Here is a 26,630-nt window from a genome sequence, read left to right on the forward strand (position 1 = left end):
CAGAATGATTTTAACAATATGCTATAATAAAAGTTACATGAATGGGGTCTTTATCTTAATATACTGTACTCACCTCTTTTCAGAATATGGTTGACCTTAGGTAACTGAAACCATAGAAAGTGAAACTGCAGGTAAGGGGGGACTACTGTACTTATTATACATTTTTTTAAAATTCTTACCTGCATTGTTAGTACCAGACTGACTGTCCTGGGAATTATCATTGCTTTCTGGGGGAGGTTGCAAGGAGGGTGATAGAGCTGTTTTAGTTCTTTTTTTGCTTGTCTTTCTTTCCACTTGACAGTCATCATCTTCATCATCTTCGCTTTCACTGAGATCATCAAAGCCAAAATACTTAATTTTGTAATTAGAACTTCCAGAACCTCCTTCATCACCTCCTGTCTCATGATCTTCAAAACCAAAAAATTCAAGTTTAACATCCTTTTTGGATTTAGTATTACTAGGTCGAAATCTAGTAGTGGTCTTAGAAGTTGCAATATCTGCCTTTTTTCTGAGACGACCAGCTTCTCCCAAATCTGCCGGAGTGGATGCAGTGAACTCATCCATGCTGCGTTCCATAGTATCCTGTATGGTAACATTACAAACTGACAAGCAAGATGGATGTAAAACAGTGTAATCTCTAGTCCGTCCAACTGTCCCTCTAAAACTGGTCCCACAACTTACACCCCCTTTCTTTGCCTGATTCAGGCCATCTTTACTTGATTCACTGTTTGCTTTGGCTAAGGCCTGACTGGTGCCGTCCATCAGCTTATCAAAATTTGATGCTCCTTGGGAGGATTTAGTTTTATTGGCCCTACAGTACGTCCTACAGTTGGTTGGCCTAAGAACACTTTGTACAATATCTTCCTCAATGGCTTCATTCAGATTTTCCAATCGATTTTTAAAATCATCATCCTTCATCTCCAAAAGGGGATCACTATCCAAACTTAAAATACAGTCTTCTGATCTGATGTCTTCAAAATCATTATCCCATTCATACAAACCAGTTCTTACAGATCCCTTGATTGGAGATATTTCTGATGGTGATTCTGGCCTTTTCCCAAACTGGGAGTTCCAAGTATCATTTGTTTCCTTGATTTCAGAAGCCACTGTAGTTTCTGCATTGAGTTTCTTAGTACTGTCGTCAGTATTTTTGTGAATATGGTGACTATTCTTTTCACGTTCTTCATGAAAATTCTCCACTTTATCTGTAAAAATAAGTCAAAGGATAAAAACATGAGTGGTATCAATATAAAAGTTAATAAATAACAGATATGTGGTTAATAAATAGTATATGATCAATCTTGGAAGAACTGCAAATAATTTTAAGTTGTGAAGAAATTAACATTTACATATCAGACATTTCCTCTCCTATCTTTTCAGTATATAGCTCTCATGCCTTCTACGGACCTTTCCTCAGGCAACCAAGTCCCTTAAAATTGTAAACTCACAAGAAATTTCAGCAGGGTTAAGCAACCCATTCAGAATCCATTCAGAATGACATGTAAATGACTCAGCCAAATCTTCTTAGGGGTATTATGGGCTTTTCGAATAAAGATGCTTAAATTAAAAATCATTTAGTAAAACCTAAACCAACTGAAGTTAATAAAAACCTTCTACCAGTGTTTTTATTTATCTGGGATAGGGCTGCCCATAAGGTATGTTAGCTCTATCCAGAAACCTGTCTACAGGATCAGGTTTCTCTAGCTATTTCTGTTCTTTCTTCTAATCCTAAAAGCCATATAATCTCAAGGAATTTTTAGCGGTAGTTCTGGTGTGTTAGTTAAATGGCTAATAGTGGCTATTTATGCATATCAGCCAGTAATAAATCCTTAGCCTGCCTATTCATCTTGTACGTGGAGAATTTTTGTTGCCTTCAATTTTTACTATCAGAACATTTTTATAACCTTTCCAAATGAGATACAAATATGATTCCAACTGGTATTATTATTAATTCCCTCAACATTTACTTGTAGAAAAACACTGACAAAATGTACACCCTATGCCAAACAATAAAATTACTTCTACAAAATACATCTACATTTAAGAAAAGCTATTTACAAATCTCAATTAGCATCATCAAATACAGGTGAGAGGGATGCTTTACATGGATAGATTCACTGTATAATTTTTAATGCTAACCAATAGGTTTTCCTGCCCTCAAGACAGGATCTCACTGTCACCCACACTGGAATACAGTGGTGTGATCACAGCTCACTGCAGCTTCAGAGACCTCCAGGCCTCAAGTGATCCTCCCACCTCAGCCTCCCGAGCAGCACTCCCAAGTAGCTGGAACTACAAGTGTGCACCACCACGCCTGCCTAACTTCCCTTTTTATTTAACACACGGGGTCACACTATGGTGCCCAGGCTGGTCTTGAACTCCTGGGCTCAAGCAAACATCCTGCCTCTGCCTCCCAAAGTGCTACAATCACAGGCATGAGCCACCACGCCCAGCCTCCAAAGGGTTTTAATGTAATTTAACAGGTTAAGATTTGGTAATATCTTTTAAAACTAAAAATGTACATGTGAAAGAAAGGACTTACTCCTGAAGCCAGCAGTTTCACTTACAAGTATTTAGAAATAACTTTCCATGAACACAAAATTACATAAGTAACAAGAAACTCAATACAACACTGTTTCCTGGTTTTTGCTTTCATAAACAATATACCAATTAATAAAGAATTAAATTACCATATAACAACACACCTGAATACTATGCAGTTGTTAAAAAGAATGAGGCAGCTCTACATTATGTACAGATATGGATGCTCTTAGAGATGGGAATGACTAAGGGATAAGGAACAAGAAAAGACTTTCGTACTTCTTGAATTTTTTACTGCATGTAAGTTGTCTATTCAAAAGCCAAAACATAAAAAATGCCAAAGTTGTATATTTTTGGAGTCCTTATCTGTTAAAAAAAAATACATTTATGAATCAAATACAACATCTAGAATTTACTTTGGTGAGGATAAAAATGAAACAAGACTGGCAATGAATTGTTGAAGATTAAAAAGCTGAACTGTTTAATGGAGATGGAGATATAAATAGACATATAATTATTTTTGTAGACATAAACACACAAATGTGTACATCTGTATAACTGTATACTAGTCTATACACACAAATACATACAGACTTCCTTTACCCTCTTATAAGAAAATGAAGATACTTCCTTTGATTTCTTACCAAACCCGTCATTACACAGATGAGAAAAAGACGCCCAGAGAGGCTAATGACCGCAGAGGTTCTCAATTAAATCAATAGCCAAAAGAGACTTCATAAAAAAGACCCATACCAAACTATATTACACTACCACTAGTGGTGGCTGCTAAACACCAAAATGCTAGGCAAGGCGTGGTGGCTCATGCCTGTAATCCCAGCAGTTTGGGAGGCCGAGGCAGGCAGATCATGAGGTCAGGAGTTCGAGGCCAGCCTGGCCAACATGGTATCTCTACTAAAAATACAAAAATTAGCTGGGCGTGGTGGCAGGCGCCTGTAGTCCCAGCTACTCAGGAGGCTGAGGCAGAAGAACTGCTTGAATCCGGGAAGCAGAGGTTGCAGTGAGCCAAGATCCCATCAGGGTACTCCAGCCTGGGCAAAAGAGCGAGACTCCATTTAAAACAACAACAACAACAACAACAAAACTAATGCACTGGCTGGGCGCAGGGGCTCACACCTGTAATCCCAGCACTTTGGAAGGCTGAGGTGGAAATAGCAAATGTTTATCTCACGATGTGCTGAGGACTAACCTTAAACAATGCCTTTAACTTGTAAGAAATCTGTACAGGCCGGGCACGGTGGCTCATGCCTGTAATCTCAGCACTTTGGGAGGCCGAGGTGGGAGGATCACCAGGTCAGGAGATCGAGATCATCCTGGCTAACACGGTGAAACCCCATCTCTACTAATAATACAAAAAATTAGCCGGGCGTGGCGGCGGGCGCCTGTAGTCCCAGCTACTCGGGAGGCTGAGGCAGGAGAATGGCGTGAACCAGGGAGGCGGAGCTTGCAGTGAGCGGAGATCGCGCCACACACTCCAGCCTGGGCGACACAGAGTGACTCCGTCTCAAAAAAAAAAAAAAAAAAAAAAAAAGAAATCTGTACAAATGATACAAAGTGGCTTGGAGATCATAACTCATGAAATACAGTTGAGGCAACTAGACAGGTTTAACTGGTGCAGGGATTGGGGGAAACTGCCATTACATGAAAGCTGCCGTTAAATATCTGAATGGCTGTCATGATAAGAAAACAAACTTCGCTGGGCGCGGTGGCTCATGCCCGTAATCCCAACACTTTGGGAGGCCAAAGCAGATGGATCACCAAGTCAGGAGATCGAGACCATCCTGGCTAACACAGTGAAACTCCGTCTCTACTAAAAATACAAAAAAATTAGCCAGGCGTGGTGGTGGGCATCTGTAGTCCCAGCTACCCGGGAGGCAGAAGCAGGAGAATGGTGTGAACCCAGGAGGCAGAGCTTACAGTGAGCCAAGATCATACCACTGCACTATAGCCTGGGTGACAGAGCGAGACTCCATCTCAAAAAAAAAAAAGAATACACACATGAAAGATGCTTATCATTAGTTGCTAGGGAAACACAAAAGGTAAATTCCTTAATATACCAAGAATCCTTACACATCAGTAAGTCCAATGTCCCAGCAGAAAACAGGGCTAGGGGCCAGGCACAATGGCTCAGGCCTATAATCCCAGCTCTTTGGGAGGCCGAGGCAGGCAGATCACTTGAGGCCAGAAGTTCGAGACCAGTGTAGCCAACATGGTGAAACCCTGTCTCCGCTAAAAAGACAAAAAAACCCAGCCAGGTGAGGCGTGGTGGCACATGCCAGTCGTCCTCGCTACTTGGGAGGCTGAGGCACAAGAATTCTTTGAACCCAGGAGGCAGAGGTTGTAGGGAGCTGAGATAGCACCACTGCACTCCAGCCTGGGCAAGACAGCAAGACTCTGCCTCAAAAATAAATAAATAAATAATAAGCCAGGAACACACAGAAGCAATTCATTTATATACATATATATATATATATATATAAAATGAATTAAATAACTTATGAAGGATACTCAATTTCATTCACAATTAAAACTCAAAGTAAAACAAAGCTGAACTATATTTACATAAGCCCTCAGTATGTGCCTGGTACTATTCTAAATACTTTCTATTAATTTATTTTATCTCAAAGCAACCATCAGGCCAGGCACAGTGGCTCACGCCTGTAATCCCAGCACTTTGGGAGGCCGAGGTGGGCAGATCAGGAGGTCAGGACATCGAGACCATCCTGGCTAACACGGTGAAACCCCATCTCTACTAAAAATACAAAAAATTAGCCGGACGTGGTGGCAGGCGCCTGTAGTCCCAGCTACTTGGGAGGCTGAGGCAGGAGAATGGCGTGAACCCGGGAGAGGGAGCTTGCAGTCAGCCAAGATCGCACCACTGCACTCTGCCTGGGCAACAGAGCAAGACTCCGTCTCAAAAAAATAAAAAAAAAAAGCAACCATCAGGTAAGTACTACTGCCAAGTTCATAATCCCTTACCCACAATTCCAACATCCAAAAAGCTCTAAAAAGTTTTCTCACAACACACTTGGAAGTAAAACCCCAACTGAAGGGAGGCTATTTATAGTATTTCCCTACTTAGGGAAGGTATTTTCTTTTCTGAAGAAACACTATCTTTGATTAGTGAACACCACCTCAGATCCTGATAGGGGCATTAATGTAAACTTTCCAAAATCCAAAATAATTCTAAATTCTAAGACACATCTGGCCCCAACGGTTTCAGAAAAGGAAATGTGACCCTCTAACTCATTCCACAGATAAAGGACAGTGGGCTTAAATTACTAGTTGTTGATTATATGACTATTATGTGGTATTTACTCTCTGAAAAATAAGGCAACTTATTAAAAAAAATTGGAAGCAACTTGAAAGTCTGACATTAATAAGTAATTTATAGCACATACAGAAATTGACAACATGCAACAGTATTTTTTCAAAGGGTAGGGAGAGGGCCAAAAAGAAAACTGATATGGAATTATCCCCAAGATATTACATGAGAAAGAATAAGGTACAAAGCAGCAGCAAATTATCATTTTGTGGATTTTAATTTTGTGGATTAAAATACACAGGCACACATGTACATACAGATATGCGGAACTGCCTGTATTGCTTGCATGTGCACAGAACATACCAGAAAGGTTCAAACAAACAACAATCAATGGTCATTCCTGAGAAAACTGAGGTGGCTAAGGAAATGTACTAGGAGGGAAGCTTTTAACCAACACCATATTGAACCATGTGCAAATAAAAGGTATTTTTGTGTGTTTTTTGGGTTTCCTTTTTTTTTTTTGCAACGGAGTCTCACTCTGTCTCCCAGGCTGGAGGGCAATGGCGCAATCTCTGCTCACTGCAACCTCTGCCACCCAGGTTCAAGCTGCCTCAGTCTCCTGAGTAGCTGGGATTACAGGCACCCTCTACCACGCCCAGCTAATTTTTGTATTTTTAGTAGAGATGGGGTTTCACCATGTGGGCCAGGCTGGTCTTGAACTCCTGACCTCAGGCAATCCACCCACCTCGGCCTCCTGAAGTGCTGGGATTACAGGCATGAGAAACCGAGCTCAGCCATAAATGGTTTTAAAAATAAAAGTAGGGCAGGGGCTGGGCATGGTGGCTCACGCCCGTAATCCCTAAGGCATAAGAATTGCTTGAACCTGGGAGGCAGATGTTGCAGTGAGCTGAGATCATGCCAGCGCACTCCAGCCCGGGCAACAGAGTGAGACTCCATCTAAAAAATAAATAAATAAATAAATAAATAAAATAAATAGATAAATGTATAAGCCCTTTCAATGCCACTTAAGAAACATCTCCCACTCTTATATTCAGACATGTGACATGATGGTCAAAGACATAAATAAAAAGACATTCAATGCAGCATTTATGTGTAATAGCAAAAGACTAGAAACAGCCAAAATATCCATAAGAGACCGTTATTATAGCACATCCATACAATGGAAAACTATGAAACTGCTTTAAAAAAACCAAGGCAGATCTATAAATGTCAATAACATTATAGAAATCTATAAATAAATCTATAATAATCATATCAGATTATAATGAAAATAAGATTATAACTTTAATAATTATGTTATTAATATTTATAGATCTGCCTTATAATAATAAACATCTTAAAGATTAAGTGTTCTTAAAGGCATAATACACTAAATATATATATGCATCTATGCTCCCATTCGTGTGTGTTTTTAAGAATACAAATACAGACATACATGCTGTGCCTATTAAACACTGTAACGAACTGTTAACAGCATTGGCTTCAGTGGAAGGGAACTCACTTTTCACTGTTAATAAGGTCATGTGGCTGATCACCAGAGGCACCTGAAAGGCCACAGGAAAAAAACAGCACATCTTCCTAAGTGAGCAAATTCTTTACTCAAAGACTTGAAAGGTAAAAATTATTTTTTAAAACAGTTAAGGCCAGGTACTGTGGCTCACGCCTGTAATCCCAGCACGGGGAGGCTGAGGTGGGCAGATCACTTGAGGTCAGTAGTTTGAGACCAGCCTGGCCAACATGGTGAAACCCCGTGTCTACTAAAAATACAAAAAATTGCCATGAGTGGTGCTGCACACCTGTAATCCCAGCTACTCGGGAGGCTGAGGCAGGAGAATCACTTCAACCCAGGAGGCAGAGGATGCAGTGAGCCAAGATCCGCCACTGCACTCCAGCCTGGTCAACCGAGTGTGAGACTCCGCCTTGGGGGGAAAAAAACGGTTACGAGTTACAATTGGTAATCCAAAACATTTTGTATTTTATAAGGCATCCTATAAAATACAAAATTGACATGAAATTTTAAAGATAAAACTCTGAACTAAAAACAATTTCAAAAGTACTATTCAGCTTGGTCCACCACACAGAACAGTCCAGGTTTATTGCAACCTTCCCTTAACTCCCACCAACACAGCCTGTGGACAGCCTCACTGCCAACTGCCACGGCTTATCTGCACATCAAGGAGCTTGTTTGCTCCCTGGCCTCCTGCTGAAGCTGCCCATCTCTGCCCTACCCTTGCAGCAGAATAGCAAACACACCACACCCCAGCCACTCCTCAACCAACGAGCCTTGGGCCTCCCTTCGAGGTGGCAATTAATTATTCAAACTAGAGACACATACCCCCGGAGGTATACAAAGGCTTTTCAAATACAGGTACAATTGCATTTTAAGGAAATTCACTTCTAAATCCTCAACCTCCAGGTGTATACTGTTCCAAAAACTGATTTGCCAACTCATTTGGGATTAACCAATCACTCTTCTCCCACATTACAAATATTAATAACAGTGTATTGCTCACCTATCCCTAATCTTATATGGTACATTTTTCCAACTCTTGACATGACCTATAAAGAAATAATGTGATAGATTGTTGGTTTCTGTACTTCATAATTAAGTAAAACTTTCATGTGTGGGTAACAAATCCTTTGCATGTCAGGTGGTTTCCTAAATTAATTGCATTTCACAGAATTGAAAAGACCTAACAAACTGACTCATTATTACAATGAATTTCTATGATTACCACGTGCTTTGTGGAATGTAAGAATTCAAATAATAGAAACTGCTATAGCAAAACTCTTACCATTCTTATCTTTATTTTGTTAATTTATGGCTTCTCAACATTTACACATATTAAAAAATTGAAATAGGAGGTCGGGTGCAGGGGCTCACGCCTGTAATCCCAGAACTTTGGGAGGCAGAGGCGGGCAGATCACGAGGTCAGGAGATCGAGACCAGCCTGGCTAACACGCTGAAACCTCGTCTCTACTAAAAAATACAAAAAATTAGCCAGGCGTGGTAGGACACACCTGTAGTCCAAGCTACTTGGGAGGCTGAGGGAGGCCGAGGCAGGAGAATCGCTTGAACCTGGGAGGCAGAGGTGGAAGTGAGCCTCGGCGACAGAGCCAGACTCAGTCTCAAAAAAAAAAAAAAAGAAATAGGAATAATAGGGACATAGTAGTACACGCTTGTAGTCCCACCTAGAGCTACCCAGGGCACTGTGGCCAGCGGTTCATTTGAGGCTGCTGTTGTGATCACATCTGTGAGTAGCCACGCACTCCAGCCTGAGCAACACAGCGAGGCTCCATCTCGACAACAACAAAAAATAGGAATAAAATTGATGCCAAAAAACTTTTTTGTCCAAAACCTTTATATACTTTAGCAATAACATTCATTCATATATGTATAAACTAACTGAAAAAAGCCCACTCATCTCTTAAAAGATACATTTCCAATAAATTTTATCTTTAATATCTACAGCATTCAAGTTTGATCAATTATAGCATTCAAGTTTGATCAAATATTCTGAGAGCATTTGATTAAAAAAATAAAAGCACTGATAACTGTGATCATGATGTAGTACAAAATCATTTTTAAAACAGTTTAGAGAACTACAGTCACATAAAATTCCTAAAAGCTGCAGAGTTTTTTTTTTTTTGTAGAGACAGGATCTCCCTATGTTGCCCAGGCTGGTCCCAAACTCCTAGACTCAGGCGATCCTCCCATCTCAGCCTCCCAAAGTACTGGGATTACAGGCTTCAGCCACAGCACCCAACTCTTTTTTTTTTTTTTTTTGGAGACAGAGTCTTGCTCTGTCAATGAGGCAGTGGCGCAGTCTCCACTTCCCACGTTCAACTGATATTCTCCTGTCTCAACCTCCTGAGTAGCTGGGACTACATGCGCGAGTCACCATTCCCGGCTAATTTTTTTATTTTTAGCAGAGATGGGGTTTCACCATGTTGACCAGGCTGGTCTCAAACTCCTGACCTCAAGTGATCTGCCTACCTCAGCCTCCCAAAGTGCTAGGATTACAGGCATGAACCACCGCGCCCGGCCACAGCCCTTAAAAATTTGAATTTAAACACATATACATATTTTTGTACCAGCCTCAGCTCTTAAAAATTTGAATTTAAATGCATATACATGTTTTTATACCAAGAATTATGAAAAGGATGACCACTAAAAGACTAAACATAAATACTATAATCATTAGGATACAATTCTGAAGGGGAAGTAGGATAGAAATACAATTTCAAAAAGAACAAGGAACACTACATTCTGGCTATTGAAGAGCATGTTCTTGTAGTTTTTTAAACATACGAAAGTGAACAGTTTCTGGGGCATAATGGGGACTTGTAAGAAAGAAAAATTATTAAAGAAAAAATTTTAAAAAGAGAATGAACAGCAAGTAATTATGGCATTTGCAAGCAAGAAAATAATTATGGGCCAGAAGCACTGGTTCATGACAGTAATCCCAACACTTTGGGAGGCCAAGGTGTGAGGACTACTTGAGCTCGGGAGTTCAAGACCTCGTCTCTACTAAAATCAAAAAAATTAGCTGACTATGATGGTACACACCCGTGGTCCCAGCTTCTCAGGAGGCTGAGGCAGGAGGATTACCTGTGCCCAGAAGATTGAGGCTGCAGTGAAACATGACTGCATTACTGTACTCCAGCCTGGGCGACAGAGGGAGACTGTCTCCAAAAACAAAAAAACAAACAAAATACTTTGAGGGTGAGGAAGGAGGAAGTGATGCATGAAAGAACTTCTAGACTGGCTGGCACAATTCTACTTCCTAACTTAGGTAATGGTTATAGGAGTGTTCCTCTTCTAATAATTAATTAAGCTAGACCCCTTTTGTGTGGTTTTGTGTGTTGTATTTTACAATTTAAAAAAGTTAAAAGAAATCACTATGACACCTAAACTGCATGTTATATTTTAAAATGTCAATATTGGCCACATGTGGTGGCTCACACCTGTAATCCCAGCACTTGGGGGGGGGGGGGGGGCGGGGGAGGCGGTGGGCCAAAGCAGGGGGATCACTTGCATCCAGGAGTCAGAGACCAGCCTAGGCAACAAAGCAAGACTCTCTCCACAAAAAAAATTTTGAAAATCAGCCAGGCGTGGTGGCACATTCCTATAGTCCTAGCTACTCAGGAAGTGGGGGCAGGAGGATCACTTAAGCCCAGGAGTTTAAGGTTGCAGTGAGCAATGATCGCACCACTGCACTCCAGCCTGGGCAACAGAGAAAGACCTTGTTTCTAAAAAAAATTAAAAGGATACCTGGGATTCATTCTTTCTACCACTTCTTTGCCCTACACTGGACTAAGGATGCCTCTTCTCCTGCAGCCCTCCCTACTATTTCAGAGCAGGATAGTTTGGGGACACTGATATGTTGACTCTCCAGAGCCTCTTTATAAAATGATTACTCCTCCACCCTGTTATGTAAAAGGCCCTTCTTGGCTTCTTTGATTTTCTTGTGTAAGACTAAACAAATAATAATAAAAAGACAACAAAAATAAATAAGGAAAGATTATTTTAAAAAGTAGTGGCCGGGCATGGTGGCTCACACCTGTAATCCCAGCACTTTGGGAGGCCGAGGTGGGCGGATCACCTGAGGTCAGGAGTTCAAGACCACCCTGGCCAATATAGTGAAACCCCGTCTCCACCAAAAATACAAAAATTAGCCAGGTGTGGTGACAGGCACCTGTAATCCCAGCTACTCGGGAGGATGAGGCAGGAGAATCGCTTGAACCCGGGAGGCAGAGGTTGCAGTCAGCCAAGACTGCACCACTGCACTCCAGCCTGGGCATCAGTGAGACTCTGTCTCAAAAAAAAAAAAATTAAAGCCCCTTCTTTTGAGGCTTGTGCTAGTTACCCTCTAATCTTCCTAACACCTGTCATCCAACAACCTCTTATTCAACCTCTTATTCACTGTTCATGTATTTAAAGATTTTACACCATATTTATAATCTACTCCTCCATCCCAATTTTGCTATCACACTGAATTCCACCAAATTCCAACCCTCTGACTTCCCAGTTCTTTAACATTATCTCATCATCAACAATCTCCCGCATTCCATCTCGGCCACCAGTTTTCAGTTTCATCCAGAAGCTTGCTGTATATCCTAAAATGCTTCACTTCTTAAACATTAAAATCAGATAGCCCACTTTTTTTTTTTTTTATCACAACCTACCAACCATCCAACTTGCTTGTGCCAGTACTCCCATTCTTCATTTTTATTTAAGAAGATTCTCAGTACACTATCCCTTTTCTCCCCTTTCTCCTATTCATTAGCCCTGTCCGGGCACTCAGCATTTTAAATTCCACAGTCTATCTTCTCAATCACTCTCTGGGCAATAATACCCTAAATTCCCTTGCTTCTCTATCTCTTCATTCCACAAGCTGACTGACAAAATGTCTATTGAGGACAATTCTAATAATCCTATCCAATATTCTGTATTCTGTCCAGGTTCCAGATAATGGGGCCTACTAAAGGAGGAGGAAAAAAACATACTCACACACTAGGTAGATTAGTGACCATGTGTTTTTAGTGACACCAACTTCAACTAAGGCCTCAATAATGTCCAGAAATTCTACTTTGTCTCTAGACAGCTCACCCTCCCACTTTAAGTAACATCTATCTGAACTCTTTCCTGCTCCCCTAAACCCCCCACCAAGTTACCCTGCCTTTCTTTGTCCCTTTCAGTAATAACCTCTTTGGTCATTTTATGGGGTAACGGAAAACACACTTTTAGCTATAAACCACCTTCTCTTATGTCCTCCCACTAAGCTCATCTTTTAACTCATCTTTCCTCCTTCCAGCCAAACATAGCACCCCTTCTTCCAAAACGGCTCTCTTGTGCTTTGGATCCCACACATTAAACCAGCCAGAATCCCTGACATCCCTCTAGCTGCCCTTTTTCTTCTCCTCCCCTTCGAACATCTTTAACAAGTTGTAAACACTTGTTACCCCCCATTTCCTCACCCCTTGGATCACTCCAGTACAAGCTGCAAATCCAAGGTCTGCCTTGCAGTCCTCACTTTAGTTGATGGCAGCAGCATTCCGAGTCAGTCAATACGTTCTGAAATACTTTTATGTTGGCTTCTATAATATATCACTTCCCTGGTTTCCCTTAAGCTGCTCTAGCTGCTCCTACTGAATTTCCTTTTCTAGTTTCTTCCTCTTCTCTCCCTCCATTAGTATTGGAAGTTCTTCATAGCACAGTCTTAATACTTTTTCCTCTTACACTCTCTTTAATGACTTCAACTAATCCTTTCTTTTCAGATAATATTTATATACTGAATTTCAAATTAATTTTCTCTAATCAAGGCTTATCTCAGCTCCATTCCAGCAAATTTGCCATTGAAACATATCTTACAAACATCTCAAACCCAATGTGCCCAAAACTGAACTCAAACTTGCTGTCAAAATGTTCCCTATCTCAGTAAATGACACTACCATCTGCTCAGTTGCTCACATTACATAGCTGGGAATAATTCTTGATGCCTCCCTCCTCATCGCTCATGTCACCAAACTCTGCCACTTCAATCCTTTCTCAGTGCACCAACAGATCCCAGGTTAAATGTCAGCCTTGCCTACGTACCTGCACCCCTAGAACAAGCAAGTAAGCCCATTGAGTGCTACACTCCCACACCACTCTATGTATTTTTTCCTTTTCAGCACACTTGTGATTCTTTATTCTATCTTCCCCAGTACAATGTGAGAAATTCAAGTGAGTCCATCTTGTTCATGGACACTAAAATAATAGCTGGAAGAAGGCATCCCCCTAGACCTTCCTATGAACAAACTCATCCTCCTCTACCATCAGGGGTCTAGGAAAGTTGAGGACTACTTCCTAAAGGCACAAGTGCTGGAAAAGGAAAATTCATGAGGTATCATCTGGCTCCAAGTTCTTCGGGTTTTTTTTTTGTTTGTTTGTTTGTTTGTTTGTTTTGAGACGGAGTCTCGCTCGGTCACCCAGGCTGGAGTGCAATGGCACAGTCTCAGCTCACTGCAACCTCCACCTTCCGGGTTCAAGCGATTCTCCTGCCTCAGCCTCCAGAGTAGCTGGGACTACAGGCACCCGCCACCATGCCTGGCTAATTTTTGTTATTTTTAGTAGAGACCAGATTTCACCATGTTGGCCAGGCTGGTCTTGAACTGCTGACCTCGGCCTCCCAAAGTGCTGGGATTACAGGCATCAGCCACTCCACCAGGCCTTTTTTTTTTTTTTTTTTTTTGAGACAGGGTCTCGTTCTGTTGCCCAGGCTGGAGTGCAGTGGTGTGATCTTGACTCACTGCAACCTCTGCCTACGGGGTTTAAGCGATTCTCCTGCCTCGGCCTCCTGAGTACCTGGGATTATAGGCACACGCCACTACACCTGGCTACTTTTTGTATTTTGAGTAGAGATGGGATTTCACCATGTTGGTCAGGCTGGTTTCGAACTCCCGGCCTCGTGATCCACCCGCCTTGCTTCCCAAAGTGCTGGGATTACAGGCGTGAGCCACCGTGCCCGGCTGTCTGGCTTCAGGTTCTAAAAGCATAAAATACTTAGGGAAAATGCTCTGAAAAGCATAACGTATTATTTAAAAGTGTTGTCATCATGTTAGAAGCTAGTTCTTTATCATGACCAGCAGAAGTCAATAACTCTAAAGTACAGAGGCTATGTTTATAAATTTCATATTTTACCCCATAGCTGGTATTCAATCTGGATCTGAGAAGAAACTTGTTAGTGGTCTCCCATGCTTTTGTTAACATACAAATCTTGAGAATAATACTCCTTTTACTCAGAAAATCTGAGTAAGAAACAAAAGTTCTGCTTTAGAACAAAATGAATTTACTTAAAATTATAATGCCTCTTTCATAATTTACATAATGTCGAATTTCCATTTGTATACACACGTATGAAAATAAGTAGTAGAAAATATCTATAAAAATCAAGTCAAAAACTTTATTCGGTAAGTATTAAAAATAGTTTGGTCATCATTCTCGTTTTGTTTTTGAGATGGTATCTTACTGTGTCGCCCAGGCTGTGACCCAATCATGGCTCGCTGCTGCCTTGAACTGCTGGGCTCAAGTGATCCTCAACTCAGTCTCCCAAGTAGCTGGAACTACGGGTGCACCTCAACACATCAGGCTAATTTTTTTTCTTTTGAAGAAATGGGATGTCACTATGTTGACCAGGCTGGTTTTGAACTCCTGGGCTCACACCATCCTCCCACTTTGGCCTACCCAAGTGCCGGTATTAACAGGTGTGAGCCACCATGCCTGGCCCATCATTCTTATTAAAAAGAAAATTACTTAAGCCAGGTGGCATGCCTGTAATCCCAACCTCTCAGAAGGCTGAGGCAGGAGGCTGAGGTGGGAGCATTGCGTGAGTCCAGGAGTTTGAGGCCAGCCAGGGCAAGACAGCAAGATCCCACCTCTTTACAAAAATCAAATCTTGAAAATTAAAAAAAGCAGAAAACTACTTGAACAGAGACAAGAGGGAATCCATAATTTGCCCCTCGCAAAATAACTTTATCTCCAACATCAAGATAAAACTGTTCTTATAGTGACAGTCTCTTCTAAATACACAGCTTTGAAGATGACAAAATTAATCTCATTCACATCAGAATACGATAAAACACTTTGGATGTTTCCCAGATCTTCCACTTAACAGTTCAAGTTATTCAACCTCTGAACTGTGCCTTACCCTCAATATAATGGAAATAAAGCCTCCCTTATACAGTTGTGATTAAGGATCAATTGATACGTAAAAGTAGGAATTTAAGAAATAACAGGGCAGGGCACAGTGGCTCATGCCTGTAATCCCAACACTTTGGGAGGTGGAGGCGGGAGGACCACTCAAGCCCAGGAGTTCAGGACCAGGCTGGGCAACATACTGAGACACTGTCTCTACAAAAAATTTAGAAATTATCCCAGTGTGGTGGTGCACCATTGTACTCCCAACTACTGGGGAGGCCGAGGAGGGAAGATGGCTTCAGCCCAGGAGGTAGAAGCTGTGATGAGCCATGCACTCCAGCCTGGATGACAGAGTAAGACCCTGTCTCCAAAGAATAAAAATAAAAAAAGAAATAATAGGTCTTATCCACTTCTCTTAAAAAGCAGCTGATTTTAGGTATGATTTAAATATATTCTACACAACAAATACATTCAATAAATAAAAGCAGGTAACTCTTGCTGATACTATCCTTTCAGGACTTAAAAAATAATAATAATCCTCATTAATCATCTGTACTTTATCCAATGACAATCTCATCTCAGGTCACAAGTTCCTGTCCTACTTTAAACTTTCAGTAATAAATCATTTCCCTTTCTAAAAAATCACCTTTAGTTCTAAATCTAAGTTCAAAATCTCCTGACAATACCATCCCTCTAACTTACACAAATACTCATTACAGCTTTAAGCAAATTTTAAAAATTTATTGGCTACAAAACCAGTCAGGCAAATTAAGAGCCTATGCTGTAGTTATCTCAATATTTGGCAGGATATGTAGACTGAATCCCAGCTGGCTGGCAAGAAAAGGGTGCCAAGCCGAAATATAAGTCTTTGCACACTTTATTCTAGAGTCCAGATTAAAAACCTCTAGCAGAAAGAACAAAGAAATGGAAGTAGCCTCGCATAAAAAGCAAGAGAAGCCTTCTTTTTGCCTCTACTACAGACAGCACTGATTTAAACCATTAAGGAATACCTGGAGATCTCTTAGAAGGGTGCACCTTTAGCTCCTGCTAACAGTCATTTTTAATTGGCACACCTGGCTGAGAACCGACTGGCTTTAATAGCAACTGCAATCAGAAATTTGTTTTCAAAATTAAAGATTAGATACAGAAGTATTTGCAGATAGAAACAGAAATCTTAAATTAGCTTTAAAATCCAGGGAGTAAAGGATGGGAAGTGGAGAGAGTAGCGTGCAAAACAGATGCAACAAGATCTGCCAGATACTAACAACTATTGGAGGTGGACAATCAAGTACATGAAGTTTTTTTTCACCATTCTATTTTTGTGTGCCTGAAAAGTTTCATAATAAATGTTTTCTTCTTGTTTAAGGAATAGGACATTTTAGCAACACAACCCTTCCCTGCAGTACCTATTCAGTTTGTAATCTTGTTTCTGGTTCCCTTACCCATCAAGCATCTGTCTGGAAAATGGGAACCATCATAGGTTTTGTGGGGTTTTTTTGTTTTTGTTTTTTGAGACGGAGTCTCACTCTGTTGCCCAAGCTGGAGTGCAGTGGCACCATCTCAGCTCACTGCAACCCCTACCTCCCCGGTTCAAGCAATTTCCGGCTAATTTTTTTGTATTTTTAGTAGAGATGGGGTTTCACCATGTTGGCCAGGCTGGTCTTGAACTCCTGACCTCAAGTGATTCACCCGCCTCGGCCTCCCAAACTGCTGGATTACAGCCACTATATGTTTTATAGTGACCTCATCCTAAGTTTCCTCTTCAAGTGAAACACAATTCATTTATTTATTTATGTATTTATTTTTTGAGCTGGAGTCTTGCTCTGTCACCCAGGCTGGAGTGTAGTGGCACAATCTCAGCTCACTGCAACCTCCGCCTCCTGGGTTCAAGCAGTTCTCCTGCCTCAGTGTCCTGAGTAGCTGGGATTACAGACATGTGCCACCACAACTGGTTAATTTTTGTTTTTTTTTTTTTTAAGTAAAGACGGGGTTTCACCATGTTGGTCAGGCTGGTCTCGAACTCCTGACCTCCCCCAAAATGCTGGGATTACAGGCAGGAGCCGCCGCACCCGCGACAAAATTTTTAAAAGTACTATCCGTTATAAAAGTACTTAAAACGAAGAATTTCAACAGTGTCAAAAAAATCAACCACATACTCCCCCATGGAGAAAGAGATGCACTTAAAAACGTAATGCCAGGACAAATGACATAATAATTCTGAGGCTGGATAAGCCCTTTTCACTGAGGTGATATAACTCTACAGCAAAAAAATAGTATGAACGAGCAGGGACACTCAACACTCCACTGGAAAGATATGATGGAACTTCACCTGTGCACTTTGAACGAGTTGTTAAAATTTGCAACAGGTTCTTAAATAAAATGCCTAACCATGACCTGCAAAAGACTGCTAAGATTTCTGAGACCCAAGTAGGTACATGAGTACTTGCATCTGGAGAAAAGAGTTCAAAACTTTATCATTCTCAGAAGGGTCTCTAATGCAAAAAAGGTTACGAACCACTTGAGATTTAGAGAGGCCTCTTTTATCAAAAATTTAGGTTTGGGTTTCTAAATTTCAATTAAAATTACAAGATTTTCTGAGTGAGAGTAAAGGCAATGAAAATTGACAGACATAATGCAAGAAAACAGTCTAGGCACAAGAGAAATGACCAGTTTAGAGGGGAGAGACAAAGGAAAAGTCACAAAGTACAAAAGCATCCCCATAACTATAACAAACTTACAAACATACAAACTTACAAATGGTTTATAAGAACAACTAACTTGCACACATTACAGACAGGATAAAACTACCATGAAAATTAAATGCACTCCCTCAAATTCACTTCTTATCGTACAGGGAGCTGCCAAGGTTGCTGCAACTCTGGATGACCAAGGGAGATGAGAAAAAAAGAAACATTCACAGTACTACACCATTCCCTGACCACTAAGAGACTCTTTGTGAAGGAGGAAGGAAGATGGACAAGATGTTCCTGAACATCTATTTACCTGTATTTTAGTATGTATTTTCCCCTCACAAACCAATTAAAATGGAGTTTGGACTCAAGAGTCAGTCCACAGTATCAGCATTAGAACTACAATTTAGCTACAGACTGGGAAGCAATTATCCCACTTAGCTGGTTGGTCTCACCAACCAACTTCCAACAACAGATTTAACATAAAGATATATTGTCCGCAAAGCTACAGAAACAATTACTTATGAATAACTTCCACATTCCTTTTCCCCCTTACCTAAACGTTCATCTTTATTAATACGCTCTGCCATCGGGGCCCCTGCCTGCCAATGATGCCCCATTCCTCAAAAGACCATACACTTAAGGAAGCTGGAGTCAGCCCTGAGCACTTTCAAAACTTGCAGTTTCATCTTACTTCCTCCAGCCCATCCACCCCACGCTGTAGATTATCTGAAAACATCAAGAAATGTCAGGCAGGGCACGGTGGCTCACGCCTATAATCCCCGCACTTGGGGAGGTCGAGGCGGGTGGATCACATGAGGTCAGGAGTTCTAGACCAGCCTGGCCAACATGGCAAAACCCCGTCTCTACTAAAAATACAAAAATTGGCCGGGCATGGTGGCAGATGCCTATAATCCCAGCTACGCAGGGGGACCGAGGCAGGAGAATTGCTTGAACCTGAGAGGCGAAGGTTGCAGTGAGCCAAGATAGCGCCATTGCACTCCAGCCTGGAGGACAAGAGCGAGACTTCATCTCAAAAAAAAAAAAATGTCAGTTGGAACAACAAACACAAGCAGAATAGCATTCGCAGGGCCTAGTACAGTGGTTTGACAAACAGTAGGTGCTCAATATGTTGATAATAAACGAAGCTCATTCCAGTTCTGCCACTAGCTGACCTTGGACAGTCACTTAACCTCTGAGCTTCTTATATAAAATGAGAGCTGAGTTAAAATTCATTTTAGTTCAAAAAAAGTTTGACGGGCCAGGCGCAATGGCTCACACTTGCAATCCCAGCACTTTGGGAGGCCTAGGTAGGCGGATCACTTGAGGTCAGGAGTTTGAGACTTAGCCTGGCCAACACGGTGAAAACCTGTCTCTATAAAAATACAAAAATTACCTGGGCATGATGGCAGGTGCCTATAATCCCAGCAACTGGGGAGGCTGAGGTGGGACAATCACTTGAACCCGGGAGGCGGAGGTTGCAGTGAGGCAAGACTGCGCTATTGTACTCCAGCCTGAGCAACACAGCGAGACAGTGTCTCAAAAAAAAAAAAGTTTGATGATTTTAATATACATTTATAAATTTTTAGGAGCTGACCTGGAAAGTTTTTATGCTGTTTATTTTTTTGAAATGGCATCTTGCTTTGTTGCCCAGGCTGGAGTGCAGTGGTGCGATCTCGGCTCACTGCAACCTCCGTCTCCTGGGTTCAAGTGATTCTCCTGCCTCAACCTCCCTAGTAGGTGGGATTTAGAGGCGCTCGCCACCATGCCCAGCTAATTTTTTGTATTTTTAATAGAGATGGGGTTTCACCATGATGGCCAGGCTGGTCTTGAACTCCTGACCTCAGGTGATCCAACCGCCTTGGCCTCCCAAAGTGCTGGGATTACAGGCGTCAGCCACTGCACAGGTCCTTTATGCTGTTTTTTTTAATGGAAATCTAACCTAAACTTAACTTGTCAACAACGCCTGAGAAGAAATGTGAGCAAAGTAGGAAGGACAGCCAAATTAGAATTAACCCTGAGGATCAAGGGAATGACAATAACAGCTGGCTCATCATCTCATCCAAGAGTGAGAAAAAAGAAAAAATGCTCAACATTTTTAGTAAAACTATGCAAGGCCCAGTACATTGTACTGTTTCACGTACCTTAACCTTCAAAGGACAAACTCCCCTTAAGAATTCAGTATAGCAAAGTTTTGTCTGTGTTTACTTCCTTTCAAAATATGAGATTTTTATAACCTTTCATTATTGCTAAACTTTGCCAAGACGTCAAGAACTAAGGTTTCTTTTCAATTACAGTATAGTGCCACCCTTATCCTAATGCTGATAGAGTGCTCCCACTTCTCTACCCCACCTCTTCCCTGCCACCCTCAATATTAGCTCTTCAGTCTTTTAGTTAATTGCACCTTTTTCACTTATTATAAATCTCAAATCCCTTACAGAAGACAGAACAAAATGTATCGTTTTAGGAGAGAATACTAGATGCTGTACTTACAAATTAACATTTTTAAAATACAACCAGTTTTGTGATTTAAAATCTATCAATACAGCCGAGCGCAGTGGCTCTGCCTGTAATCCCAGCACTTTGGGAGGTGAGGCGGGCGGATCACGAGGTCAGGAGATGGAGACCATCTTGGCTAACACAGTGAAACCCTGTCTCTACTAAAAATACAAAAATTAGCTGGGCGTGGTGGTGGGCGCCTGTAGTCCCAGCTACTCGGGAGGCTGAGGCAGGAGAATGGCATGAACCTGGGAGGTGGAGCCAGCGTGGGCGACAGCAAGACTCCGTCTCAAAAAAGAAAAAAAAAAAAACCTATCAATACAAGCTGCTACTGGCCCCAAACTAATGTCAATTTGGAATCAAGTTCAATTCTTTAAATGTCTCCACTCAATACCCCCTTAATCTTTCTGAACTAGTTTTGGCAGAGTCTACCATTGGTAACTAATCCTCATTTTAAATACTCATCTCATTTTCATTATCAATAACCATCCAAATCCTCCACAGTAATAGAAATAAGATACTTTGTGATCCTAACACAACAAAAAGAGGTATTTCTTATTGGAATTGGGGCTAGAAACTTATGACTGTTCCCAAAATGTACCCTGAGCAACAGTCTATAAGCGTTAATATCCAAGTTGTTTTATTATTTCAACCTCCAGCAGGTTTCTTTAAAGTTCTTAAATGTCTTTTACAAAACTATCAATAGTCCCCATGTATCGTAAGTGCAGAAAGAAAACACTATATATTTTAGAATTTAAATCATTTAAATAAATTGCTTGCACAAAGCTCTCTTGGCTGAGAATAAAGAAAATCAAAACTTACCTGAAGTTATTAATTTATTACAGCTACTTATGCTTGCATCATCTTCTACAATTCGGTTTGTGCTCTTTTCTTTCCCAAGCAAAGTGTCCTCCAAAGGGAAGCATTTATCAGATACAACAGTGTCTTCAACGACCACATGACTAATTTTGCTATTAGCTTCAAGTACTGAAGTGACCTCTTCCAACTGAGCAGCTTCACTAGATTCTGAATAAGAGGAACCCTTACCCGGGGCTAAATTCTTTGAAGAAACTGGTAGAGACTCATCATCACTATCAAATCCAAAAGGATCTCCAGTACTTTCTTCTTCCACTTTAGGTTTCTTCGGAATTTCTTGGATATCTGGTTTGAAATTGGGCCTCTTCTGCCCTAATTTAGCCATAAATGTGGTCTCTCCCCATTTTGTGCTAAGGGTGGTCCGTTTGTTGGAAAAGACTTCATCAAATTTTGAACTGCCATTTCCACCTTTCCTACTGTACGTTTTCCCAAATCTGGATGTCATTTTGACACCAGTTTCATATTCTCTGTGAAAAAAAATTTAAGAAAACATATAATCATCAAATACAAGTGTTAAACAGTGCATATAAAAATAAAAACCTAGGGATTCTTCCCTCATGACTTTTGACACCAGACTTTTAAATAAACAATTATGAGGAAGAGGTATAAAGAAAGGCTGATTTACTACCCTACATGCTTCCATGTCAATTTTCCTCCACAATGAGTACATATTCCTACGCTACTTACAAAGTAAAAAAACTTAATGATTAACCAACTTATAATACGATATCCATAACTTAAAATGAAGCATATTAAGTTCCAAATGAATTAATTTACTATTCTTATAAATATTTTTACCTTAAAAAATAATCTGTACAGAGGCTGGGAGGCCGAGGCAGGCAGATCACTTGAGGCCAGGAGTTTGAGACCGGCCTGGCCAACACGGTGAAACCCCATCTCTACTAAAAATACAAAAATTAGCTGGGAGTGGTGGCACGCACCTGTAATCCCAGCTACTTGAGAAGCTGGGGCAGGAGAACCGCTTGAACTCAGGAGATGGAGGTTGCAGTGATATAATAATAATCTGTATAGGGTAATTACTTACATAAAATCTTAAGCACAGAATGTTTAATTTTTTTTCAGAGCCTCAGAAATATCCAATACTTGATTAAATTTAGTTCTTTGAAATTTCATGGCACTAATTCACATGAGAAAAAAGGTCCCCAAAATGGTGCTTTTTCTCATGTTTTACAACCTGCAGCTTTTAACCTAATCTTGAAGATTCTGCTTCTTGGTGTAATGTAATTTGGGCTGTGACTTTAAAAATGTTCCTTAGATGGTCTTCTCCCTAAGGGAAAGAAACTGTCCTTATCCTACCTGCCTTGTCCCGATAGTGCTGTGCTCATTTGCTGAGTTACATTTTCTGGGGCTAGTGAGCTCCAGCATATTACACTGTTTCATGGATTAATACAGACATAGAAACACATAACTTTTATTTTCCTCTTCAATTTATAAATGGCAAATCGATTCACCTGATTTATCCACTTCACAGGACAAAAAAAAATCTTTAGGGCAGTAAATCAAGAGTCAAACATTTTTTAAAACAAGTTACTTGCATTGGTTCTGTGCCTATTAAAAAAAGTTACAGTACTTTTTAAACATGATCAATCAGTATCCGTTTGTCTAACACTTTGACCTTTCTACAGTTCAAACATGAATACATCCAATATAACTTTAAAAAGTGAACAAGGGCCTAAGGAACAAAAAATCTTCATTACTTTGAAAGCTACAATTGAAATTATATTTGACCTATACTTTTGTATATGTTTTGATCTACACTTGTGTATTCCCTTGATTAACTTAAATTAGTACAACTTATAATCAGTCACTGTCTGAGTTTTATATAAATTCAGTAGTAGATAACCCCCCACGTTTGGTGAGAACCCAATTTTAATTTGACAAAGTAATAATTTAGTAATCATACATATCTGTGTTAAGAGAAAATAATGTTCCTGAAGGAGATGTATTTCATCTCCTACTGCAGCTCTAACACAAGTCTTACTGTCTTTCTTGTTAAGTACAGCCTAAACGGGATACTGGGCAACTACCACGGACAACAAAATAAAAATCGATTCTCTGTTCCTTCAAGAATGTAAAGCTGAGATCCTGCAGGTCTGTAAGTGTACGTACATATATACACCAACAAAGATGGGATGTTTTGGATTCACTTATGTGCTAATCATCTAAAAATACTGACCAAAGGCCAAACCAAAAATCTAGACTTGAGTTCCTTTATGCCAACATCAGAAAAACCGTTAAAATGGTTCTATAACCACAAAGCATTCACTGTTGAAAGTTTAAAGTCTTTAGATGAATACCTGACACTAAGGACTTAATTATTTAATGTGATAAAAAATAATTTTGTGCTGGCTGGGCGCGGCAGCTCACGCCTGTAATTCCAGCACTCTGGGAAGCCGAGACGGGCAGATCACCTGAGGCCAGGAGTTCGAGACCAGCGAGACCAGCCTGACCAACATGGAGAAACCGCGCTTCTACTAAAAATAGAAAATTAGCCGGGCATGGTGGTGCATGCCTGTAATCCCAGCTACTCGGGAGGCTGGGGCAGGAAAATCAATTGAACCTGGGAGGCGGAGGTTGCGGTGAGCTGAGATCGCGCCACTGCACTCCAGCCTGGGCAACAAGGGCGAAACTCCGTCTCAAAATAATAATAATAATAATAATAATAATAATTTTGTGCCAAAAGACCACGTCTTTTACAAATACATAGTGAAATACTGATGAAATAACGTCAGCGATTTTCCAACATTAAGGAATATGAAGTGTATAAATGAAATAAATTTGTTTAATAGTCACTGCTGAATCCAAGCGATGGGTACAGAGGAGTTCATTATATAATATCTCCTCCTGATTGCCTTTATCGTTTCCCACAATAAAATATCTTTAAGTCTGCGAACTGTTGCAACGGTATTATGTAAGCGTAAAGCACTATAGATTCCAAAATAATTGTGCAGACGTCTTTGAAGTTAAATTTTAAGTGTTTCAAGTACACAATCTTGCTCAACCTTTAAACTCCAAAGACTATCCTAACTAAAAATGAAAGAATGACGACTAAGTCTTTTCGGTCGTTGGGCTTTTGCCCTAGCCCAAAATCAGGTCGAATTTTGAGAGAAGTGCGCTGTGATTTAAAAAAAAAAAGCTTTTATACTTCACTCCCACCCTAATCTAGCGTCTTCCCGGTCCCCAAAGGCTTTAAGGGCTTCCATTAAAGATGGAAAGCGGACAGGACAAACCTGACTACCCAGAAATCCTCACCTGGGGACAGCCGGCGCGCCACGGGCAGTGGGCGCGATGGACCCCTCAGACTGGACACCCAACGCAACTTTTCTCCTCCCAACCCGCGCCGCCCAGGAAAGGGAGGTCACTTTCGACGCCCCGGAAGCCTCTGCCACCGAATCCTTAAGGCAGTGCAAGGCCCCAGTGGCGGCCAGGGGCGGATGAAACCACGCGAAAGGACTCGGGGCTGAAATCAACACACTTGACTGGGTTTGGGGAGCTAAGTCAATCAGCAGTCGCCCGAAAAAGAACTCCGAAAAAGGAAAATAAAAGGGGAAAAAGAGAGTTCTTCAGGTCATTCCCCTGCCCAACTTCCTCAGCGGCCCGGTGGGCGAGGCAGTGAGACTTCCACCGCCCGCTCCCAGCCTCTGCCTCCCCCACCCTCCCGGCTCCCTCCCGGCCTAGGCGGCCGCCCGACACCTCACTTACCCTCGGCGCCTGGCGGGTGCTTTGGCCACGGGCCGCCTCCGCCTCTCCCGCTCCCTACGGCCCGCGGGCGGGCGCGGAACCCTCGCGCGGGAGAGCAAGGCCGGCAGGTGAGAGCCGAGAGAGGCGAGGGGCTCTGCTTTCGGTAAATAGGAAGCCCGGTAGGGTGGGGGGGGAGCGGCGGCCCCGCAACTTCCCTCCCCGCCTCGAGCGCCGCCGGCCGGGCCCGGGCCTAGCTCTCGCTGGCCGCCACCGCCGGAGCTGGTAACAGAGCCCGCTGCGTGCCCCTGCTGGGCCGCCGCCGCCTCCTGCGCCGCCGCTTCCGCCGGTGAATGGTCAGCGCTGGAGTTTGAACAGGGCCCTGAACCATCTCAACGCCATTTGCGCTCCCGGCCCCCACCTCCTTCCTCCAACAGCCGCTCGCTCCGTCACTCCGCTTCCCACAGTCCCCGCGCGGCCGCCCAACCCCGCGGCCAATCGCGCAGCCGCTTACTCAAACCGCCGCGCAGGCGCTGCGCCCCGCATGCTCCGGCGCCCGCCATTGGCCCGGCCGCGGAGCCCGACGGGAGTTGTAGTCCAGGTCCGCGAGGTCGCGGGCCGAGGACCAGGCGCGGGAGTGGGAGCGGGAGCGGGAGCGGGCGGCTGGCCTGGCCCTCGGGATCTCGGCAGTGACTTCTAGCTCCCGGCCCAGCCGGGAGACGCAGGTGCCACGGAGATGGGCAGCCGGGCGGGTGGCGCAGTGCAGGCAGCTGTATCAATCGCTTCCCCTCCAGGGACCAGCTGGTGCCTGGGGACCGCGGGCTGTGCAGCCGTGCCGGGCCTGCGGAGTCCGCCGCCCGGGAGCTGGGAGGCAGGGAGCGAGGGGTCCAGAGCCGCCCTCGACCTGGCTTGGTCGGTCCTGGCCCGGCGTGGGTGACGACGGCGGGGACCGCGAGGCCCCAGACACCCGAGGCCGCGAGCAGCGTCGCCCCTCGCATTTTCGCGCCCCTCCAGCCCTGCAGTCCTTCCTCTAACTCCGTCTGCCCCTCACCGATTGAAAGTGGCCCCGAGAATATTGGATGGTATTGAGCAATTATCATTAACTTTGTTGGGTGTGGTAACGGTAATGTGGTTATGGTTTTGTTTTGTTTTTTTTAAGACCTACTGATGTGTTGACAGGTAGAGTGATCTGGTGTCAGGACTGTAAAATACGCCTATGAAAACTGGGGGAGAGGAATAAAACAAGCTGGCAGGACGTTTTTCATCGTTGAAGCTGCGTGATGCGAGCACATGCGCTCATCATACAGTCTCTTGTGTATCCGAAATTTTCCATAATAAA

General features: G+C 42.3%; 1 protein-coding gene across 1 annotated transcript in view; it reads right to left on the reverse strand.

The window, feature by feature from the left end:
- LOC115831215 (wings apart-like protein homolog) overlaps positions 1 to 25,773 on the reverse strand; it is a 66,474-nt gene extending 40,701 nt beyond the window's left edge. The window contains exons 1-3 of the mRNA XM_030798440.1: positions 25,316 to 25,773; positions 21,539 to 22,059; positions 180 to 1,205 (exon numbers count right to left, since the gene is read on the reverse strand). Of these exons, the coding sequence (XP_030654300.1) occupies positions 180 to 1,205; positions 21,539 to 22,037 (1,525 nt within the window). The 5' untranslated portion in view covers positions 22,038 to 22,059; positions 25,316 to 25,773. The remainder of the gene's footprint in view (positions 1 to 179; positions 1,206 to 21,538; positions 22,060 to 25,315) is intronic.
- Between the last annotated feature and the right edge of the window lie 857 nt (positions 25,774 to 26,630).

Source organism: Nomascus leucogenys, chromosome 18 (assembly GCF_006542625.1).
Source record: "Nomascus leucogenys isolate Asia chromosome 18, Asia_NLE_v1, whole genome shotgun sequence".
NCBI classification, from domain to species: domain Eukaryota; kingdom Metazoa; phylum Chordata; class Mammalia; order Primates; family Hylobatidae; genus Nomascus; species Nomascus leucogenys.